The sequence below is a fragment of the Hippocampus zosterae genome, chromosome 3, assembly GCF_025434085.1.
Source record: "Hippocampus zosterae strain Florida chromosome 3, ASM2543408v3, whole genome shotgun sequence".
NCBI lineage: Eukaryota > Metazoa > Chordata > Actinopteri > Syngnathiformes > Syngnathidae > Hippocampus > Hippocampus zosterae.
In genome coordinates, this window is record NC_067453.1 from 19,479,623 (window position 1) to 19,487,367 (window position 7,745).

Below are 7,745 nucleotides of genomic sequence, written 5' to 3' on the forward strand. Positions count from 1 at the left end.
GTATGCATACATTTATAGGAAGAACTAGGAGATTGTGTTTGATTCATTGTGATAGTTGACAAAAGGCCAGAACCCACCCTTCCTGTTATTGGTCACTGTGGCATGTACGTAGATTGAAATGTAAACATTCACACAAAGAAAATATCAAAATAGAACACATTTCACCGAAATGTCAGGCCATGGCACAGAACAGCGTGGGCGGCGTTGAAAAGCGAAAAGTTAATAACTGACATCAGACATCATCGTCAGATGAACTGCCTCATGCAGATCGCCACCTTGATGTTGTGAGCACGGCCTCGGATCATATCACACGCCGCCAAAGACTGGCAGGCCAACGATCAAGTTTGGCAGGGCAGCGGCAATCATCTACGCTTCACCCTCATCTGGTTGACATGACTCGCCCGGGAGGGCCGCCGAAGGGCCGAGCGCCCGCTTGAATGCAAGTCACATGCCGCAGGCCGTCTTTAAAGGCCAAGCACATTTCTGTCTGAATCATGCAATGCGTTCACTGCACAAACAGAACGTGATGGAGGCCCTGGTCATCGATGCGCATCGCAAGCCTCGTTCAGGTACTGCCCCGTATGAAGGGAGAACTGGATTTAAAAGGCAGGGTTTTGTTCCAATGAGGTGATTGGTGTTCCTGCTTACATGCTCATCATCTCCAGATTTCCATGAAAAAGAGTGTTCTACATATCAATCCAACCTTTAATTAAAAAGCTGCTATATTCACAGTTCCCCTCGGAAGGACGCCAGTAACACGTAGGCAGGTTCTTTGCCATGCGTGGACGGAATGGTGCATTTGGAAAGCAAATGAGCTCATTGTTGCCAGGCTGGAGCCTTTCATCTAGCATTATTGTCCTTACTGAGTGAGTGACTGTCACCCTCGGGTAAACACTTGATGTTGCCATCAGCATTAGCACCATTACTCATACGCTTGGAGAGATGACTCAGTACCAGTTCAGGGAGGTTGATCTCACATGTGAAGAAATAAAAGGAAGAATGGGAGCGAAAAGGCCGTCATGTTTAGTTTTTCGATTATACATCCTCATATTTTGTTTCATGGTTTTTCAGACACGTTGGACCGACACTCGTCTGCATGTGTCAAATAAACTCACCAATGTCTTCATTAGATGGACGGGTACAAAAAGCAATACTCGATTTGGAATGACACTGTCAGAGGTAGTCATTTAATCCAGTCCATAAATATCATTGCGTCATACTAAAAGATGGGTCAAATTATTTGCACCTCGCTTGTCCTGGACCTAAATAATATTTAAAATATCAGAAAACTACTGGTACATTACAATCAAGCCTCAACTACAATAAGAAACATTGATACATTAGTACTGTAGTTCTCCTACTGTGTCCGTCAAAACTGAGCATTCATTTCAGAAGGGACAATCTTTGGTATCGAGCTCTGTTGTGTTTCTTTATGAGCAGATATTCCTGAAGGTTTTTTTTAAACAAATTTGACATGTAATTATTCATTATAATTAATTAACTTTTGACAACATACAGCAGCTATGCTAAAGTGAGCCTTTTATCTAATTTGATTCAAACATTCATCACTCTGACAAACACCTTGTTAATACATGAAGCACAACTTTACAGAAAAGAGAGCATCTTTAATGATAAAAAATAATCAATATCAAAATAACCTTCACAGAACAATGCAAACTGGAGGGAAATACAGGGAATAATATAGTCTGTTTGCCAACAATGATGGACTGTATTGGATGAATGAATGAAATGAATGAATGAGGGTCTCCAGTGGAAAGCCAAATATTGGGACCAGGGCTGGTCTGCAGGCAAAAAGGCTTCTCGAAAAAGCGTGCGAAACTGTCCAAGCAATGGGGGGGGGGGGGGGGGGGGGGCTGGCCTGCGGCGGCCATCAGACAGGAAACTGTTTCCTCACTTTGTCAGCCCACTCAGGATCCGTTTGGGACAACATGAGCAGCAGGTGCTGAAACTAAGACGTGGCGAGAAAAAAAAAAATGTTTTGTTAATTTTCCACATGAGCCGCTTGCTCATGGCATCGCTTGTCCTCACCTGACACAAGGACTAAAATTATTTGTTTAAATCTTTGGAAGCATACTTGATGTTTACCTGGTGCAAACATACATTTACAAAGTATTACACTTAGAGGAAGCAAAACTTGATAGCCTTATTGATTCTGCTGAGGACTTTTTTTTATTAGAGGGAGGTCCCCGCTTGACGACAGTACCATCGCATGAGCGGGTGAACAGATGTCAAAATACACCCAATTATAAAATGGTGCCTCTTGATTAACCAAGCCCCTCTCTGTTGACTGCCCTGTTAGTCATTGTTAGTCATGTTAACAGGGGCAGTGCAACGCGTGTGCTGTGAAAGAGCAACTTTTAATGTGGCATTTCACAGCTTATCAAGCAAACATTTTTATATATTTCTGTCAACTTGTGCGAGAAGATAAGTTCACTCACTGATGTCTGATAGTTGGGAAGGAGACTTCCAAAAGCTGTTAGACAGTTTTTCTCTGTCATATAACCCCTCTTTATCAATGATGCCACTGTGTCCTGCAAACAAAGAGAAAAGTCTTTATTCGGGTTTCATCGTCAGTCTCAGCTTCAGTATGTGCCACAATACTCTGCACATGTAAAGAATCTAAGCCTTACTGTCAACAAGTGAGCATTACCTTGGAAATTCGACAACACATGTCGGACAGAAATTCACTTGTGATTTCTGATAAAGCTAGGAGCTGCTCATCTTGTGCATCATCCTCCTTAGTAGACTCTTTGTGCTCACTCTGGGACTGAATCAGACGGAAAATAGTTCCAACAAGGGACAGACCTTAGAGAAAAAAACAACAACATATTCAGGGATAGAAACTGTCCAACAATGGTTGCATTTCATCTACTATGCATGTGCAAACATTGTATTGTGTTATTTATAGAGTTGGTGCTTGAAATTGAAATCGGATCTAAATGAGACAGGAGAATTAAACCAATCTCTGTATTTGTCACTGGACACGACAGCTGCTTGTTTACTTTCAAGCTTGGCTTGCCGCTGACGTGCGTGAGTGACGCCATGCACCGCTGTGATCATGACGTCTACGATCCACTGGTGAAAGGAGACTTTGATTCTCTCCTCTTTCATCTCCGACCGCTTCAAACAAGGCATATGTCGGAATAGTTGCCACGATTATATTATTGTCAATGTTTTTTATGCTACGTGTTCCATTGTATTTTTATTTTATGTGAAATGTTCTGTAAAGCGCTTTCTTATAGTTGCAGCAGTTGTAAAAGCACTATATACAATAAAAAAGTTAGTCCTTAGCCCTGATATTTGCTGATAATTATTTAGTTATGTCTTAAAACACGTTTAATATAATCCGCGATCATGCGTATGATGCAAAAGACTTGAATCACATGTCATCTTTCCCCATTAATCTGTTAGTCTCCCAGAAAACCCAATAACTATTTTTGTAATGTGTTTTTAAGTTAAAAAAACACTTTAATAATGTGTTTTATTAAAACACAGTCATAACATAATTAAATTGAATGAAAAGAATTAGTCACGGTGCATCATGATTGATTCTTTGCGATTGTGCTACTACTTCTGCTGTGCATGTCTCGGCCAACTGGGGGCAGTATAATAAAGACATGGGTGGTCAAGAAAAGGAGACTACTCCTCAGAAACCTGTGCTAGTATTAGAGGTTTTTCACAGCAGATAAAAATGATATGCATGTGAAAATTCTAATATTGTCTGTCCGTGTTGCTGCACCATTAGTGTTGCTTCATGTGACAAAGATGCAGAACTATGCTTGTTTTCATTATTATTTATTAAGCGAATTTAAAATGTACGTTTCAAAGCTGTATCTGGAAATATACAATGTGTAAGGTTAACGCTGATGGAAAGGGTGGAGGGTGGATTTAAGCTCAGGTACACGCTAAGAAGAAGAAGAAAAGAAGAAATTCCCTGTCCCTCAATCTGCAGACCGGTGGTTTGGGACCCAACGATTTAGAGAACTAAGAAGCACGAGAATATAGAGCTTGACATTGCGCGTACGTCCTGCATACGCAAATATGCACTTGAATTTAAGTGTTATTCAATACAAATACCACTGAAGTGACATACTGCTTGGGGTTTCCAGCAATGGTTGCATGGCCTAATTACACTTACTTGCGTCATCCTTGCTTTCCCACTGCTCATGGAATCCATAGAGCGCTTGTAAAACAGAAAAGGCCTGTACCAAAGAACCTTTCTGCTCCTGCAGAACAACTGCAAGATCACTTGGCTGGCAGAGGTCATCGCAGACAACCTCACACACAAAATTCCATACAGCTTTTCCTGGTCCTTCACTGGAAGCTGAAGAAACAAATGGGACAATTATTTCTCGCTCACTGTTCAAAGGAGCACATTAACTGATACCAACACACTAACAGCTGAAGGAAGATGAAATACATCGTAGGTGTGTTTCTCATACTTACCAAACATTTGAATGCCCTCTTTTACAGTGGTTAATAGCTGCAAGACATGAAGGTAAACCTCCAAGCCATTTGGACTCTCTGCTCTGTGAAAATGAAAACATTTACCGGTAATTGTAAGAACAAAGAGAAACAAAGTGCAAAACAGTTGAATAGTGAACCTGTATCCAAAATTCAACTTTCTGAATAGTTTGCACTGGGCTAAGACTGAATTATGTCATACATAGCAGCATTTCTAATATTTTGCCCACCCCAAACAACACCAAAAATTATGTTGTTAAATCAATACATGAAAGAGAGTATCAGTCACTATGTATTGTTACTTATATGAAATCACATCAAGCAGGCATTCCGGATGCTGTGACCAGTGAATGTAAATAACAATAATGCCAAGTGCGACCCACATTTATTACACCTCAAGCTGAAGATTCATACCTAAGCTGCTTGGCAGCCTCAAGAAGGCATGGGGCTAAATCCAGACAGCTGTCACCAGCATCACCCTCCTCACTAGGCCGAGCCGTGATCCAACCTTTCATCAGCTCCTCATCAAGGTCAAATAACTTGTCAACGAGCTCGCCGACTTTTTCAAGCAGGTCCGCTGCAATAACAGCACCACTCACGTCAACAATCAATGTTACAAAGCAGACAAAGAGTTGCTGACAAGGGCAAAATATTGTGTGTGCATTGCTTTTTAATCGAAGATGCAGTGTTAGGCTTTATGTACACATTAGTGTCCACATACACCACCCAAAATATTACATAAACCTTTAAAATAATTACCGGTAATCCGTGTCATTATTGTATTGGTTTGTGTGGGGGGTTTTTTGTTTTCATTTTTTTTTTAAGGTTGTGACGATGAAATGCCACGATGGCTGTTGGTCCACTTTATATGGCTCAAGTGAAGTGGAAGTTATGTCATCTTTCACAAACCAGATGGCATTCTGATAACAAACTGCTTAATAATGTAAGCGGTTCAGACAGTGGATGGCTGGATGTACATATTTTTGAGACACTTTAGTAGTTCAGCTGTGGCAAAGGTCTTTGTAAAGACAGATTTTAGTAAAGGATCTCAAAACATTGTGCAGTTGAAGCTATCGCTGTGGCCAGTGAGTGCACATAGCACAGTAGCATATGTACTGTATATGTGAGTAAAGGTAAATACTGTTGGTTGAACTGGACATGATGAAAAGGAGGTTGCCGCGCACAGACGTCTGCTGTCGTATTCGCTGAAGCCAAAGTGAACTGACATCTTTTTGGGAAACGCAGGTTAGAATCAACCTGCAAACATCACAAGAGAAAATCAGGCATTTGCTGAAGGTTGTCTGACTCCTTCTCCGAAGATGCTTATGACACCTGCTAGTCTCAAGAAGGGTTGGCGGATCTGCATCTCCCAACAGAAGCAATAGCACAGCCCTGCGGACAAATGGGGATTTGCATCAAAAAAGCATGAATGGCAACTTCATCCTTTTTTGTTCTTTGAACGCAGGCAATCATTTACCCCAAATCTTCATTTTGGCTCAGAGTCAAACAAGTGTCTGGAAAGCAAGCAATGTTTCCAAGTATTCCCACGCAAATTTCCTAATGAGGCACAACAAAGAACTTTAATACATTCTGCAAGCTCATAGGTGATGATGTAGATTTGAGTTAAAAATGAAAATGTTGCAGAGTCAAACAGGTATAACAGGAGCACTCACTGTCAAACGTGGATTATGAGATTTGGCTATCACTCCAAGAAGGATCTCTGGAGCTTTGAACTCCTGCAGGAAGCCAGCCACATCCTGTACACAGCAAGTTAAAAACGATTAAATACAATATTAACTGGATACAGGGCTTGACATTCACAACTGCCAAATGTCGGTGAATTTCCACTGTGATGGTTGACGCCGCAACTCGCACTAGCCATTTTGGCGGGTGCAATTCTTTGATCGATGATCCGTATGGCTTACTGCAGTACAACCATATGGATGCGCACCCAACTGTTTACAAGCAGTTGGGTACGCATGTGGTTTATGTTGAACACAATGTCCCAAATTAATTGGAATTGAGTTTGCATACAGCGCACACAAACAGAATGTAATTTTTATATAATGGACAAACGGAAAACGAGAACAATAAACCACCTTATCCATCGCCATGTCCCAAACGCGACACAGATCTTCTTCCTCATCATCAGTGAGATGTATCTGACCATCTGACTCCTCTAGAGTTTTTGTGACCATCTGAGGGACACATGTACCGGTTACAATGTGTGACACACAAAACAGCCTAATGCTCCAAGACTTTCAGATGACGGTGCATCAATACGCATTCAAGATTAGTTGCTTTCCCAAACTTTAATTCCCAAGACTGCAAAGAATGAATTTTGTCTCCTAACCTGGATGAGGCGGGACAGTGTGCTGAAAAGCCAGTGCTTGCTGTATACTGTGTCGCCAATAGCATCGGTAACTTCAGCCTCATCTCCGTCGGATGTGTACGGAGGAGGTGATGGGTTGCGTTCCGTTTCTGCAGAGAGAGCGCCTCTCAGTGGTGCGCATGTCTCGCCTGCTTCGTTTTCAGCAGCATCAAAACTGTAATCTGAAATTAGAAAATAAATGTATGTGTACAACATGCAAGATACTTCAAGGGAACGTTATGAGGCTTTTCGGCACATAACAAATAGACTACATTAACGTCGCAAAAATAATTTTCCTCTGCCTCAATTAATCTGGCATATACATTCTCCGAGTTATGAAAAAGGACCACATTTTACGTTACAACCTTAGCAGTCCAAAATAACGTGTGGGCTGATAAGTGACGATTACGAGGCAATGTACAGTACAAACATTGAAGGGCTCTTTATATCGGCGAATGAATTGATGTAATGAAATGTGATATACAACTTTAGCTAGCGGCTAAACATTGGCAGAGTTTTGTAGCAAGCATGTAATTTAAAAATATCGGCTCACCCATTGTTACCGTTTACTTGTTAGACATAATTAATCGGTAACCATTACGTGCAGCATTGAAATCGTAGGAGAATGCTTTTCAAAATATTTCCACAAAGCGATTTAAACCGCTAGCGCATGCGCAATGTCACAACATCATTGTCTTCTTCGTTGAGTCTCCGCAACACAGTTGAACTCAATAACACCCTCTACGGACAATTGAGGGATCGGATGTTTATTGGATTTAACGTGAGAATCCAAAGTCGGTGGCCAACGGTTCACCGAACGTTACATTTGGATTTCTTTATTTCTGCACATTGGCTGGTATCCAGTTCAGGTTGTACTGCCCTAAAACAG

The 7,745-nt window shown here is 41.3% G+C and overlaps 1 protein-coding gene across 1 annotated transcript; it reads right to left on the minus strand.

Annotated features, from left to right (window-relative positions):
• Nucleotides 1–1,604: 1,604 nt before the first annotated feature.
• saal1 (serum amyloid A-like 1) lies at nucleotides 1,605–7,581 on the minus strand. Its single transcript, XM_052060351.1, has 13 exons — nucleotides 7,410–7,581; nucleotides 6,839–7,038; nucleotides 6,585–6,683; nucleotides 6,159–6,242; nucleotides 5,963–6,042; nucleotides 5,818–5,877; nucleotides 5,627–5,742; nucleotides 4,900–5,062; nucleotides 4,468–4,550; nucleotides 4,160–4,345; nucleotides 2,672–2,826; nucleotides 2,460–2,552; nucleotides 1,605–1,969 (listed from the first exon to the last, which is right to left on the minus strand). The coding sequence occupies exons 1-13, from the start codon at nucleotides 7,411–7,413 to the stop codon at nucleotides 1,892–1,894; spliced, it is 1,401 nt and encodes a 466-aa protein (XP_051916311.1). The 5' UTR covers nucleotides 7,414–7,581; the 3' UTR covers nucleotides 1,605–1,891.
• Between the last annotated feature and the right edge of the window lie 164 nt (nucleotides 7,582–7,745).

Coding starts and splice junctions, on each gene's coding strand:
- saal1 (XM_052060351.1), bottom strand. Junction 5,878..5,962: donor AGCCAAAATGAAGATTTGGG/GTAAATGATTGC, acceptor ATTTGTCCGCAG/GGCTGTGCTATTGCTTCTGT. Junction 2,827..4,159: donor GGAAAGCAAGGATGACGCAA/GTAAGTGTAATT, acceptor TTTTTCTCTAAG/GTCTGTCCCTTGTTGGAACT.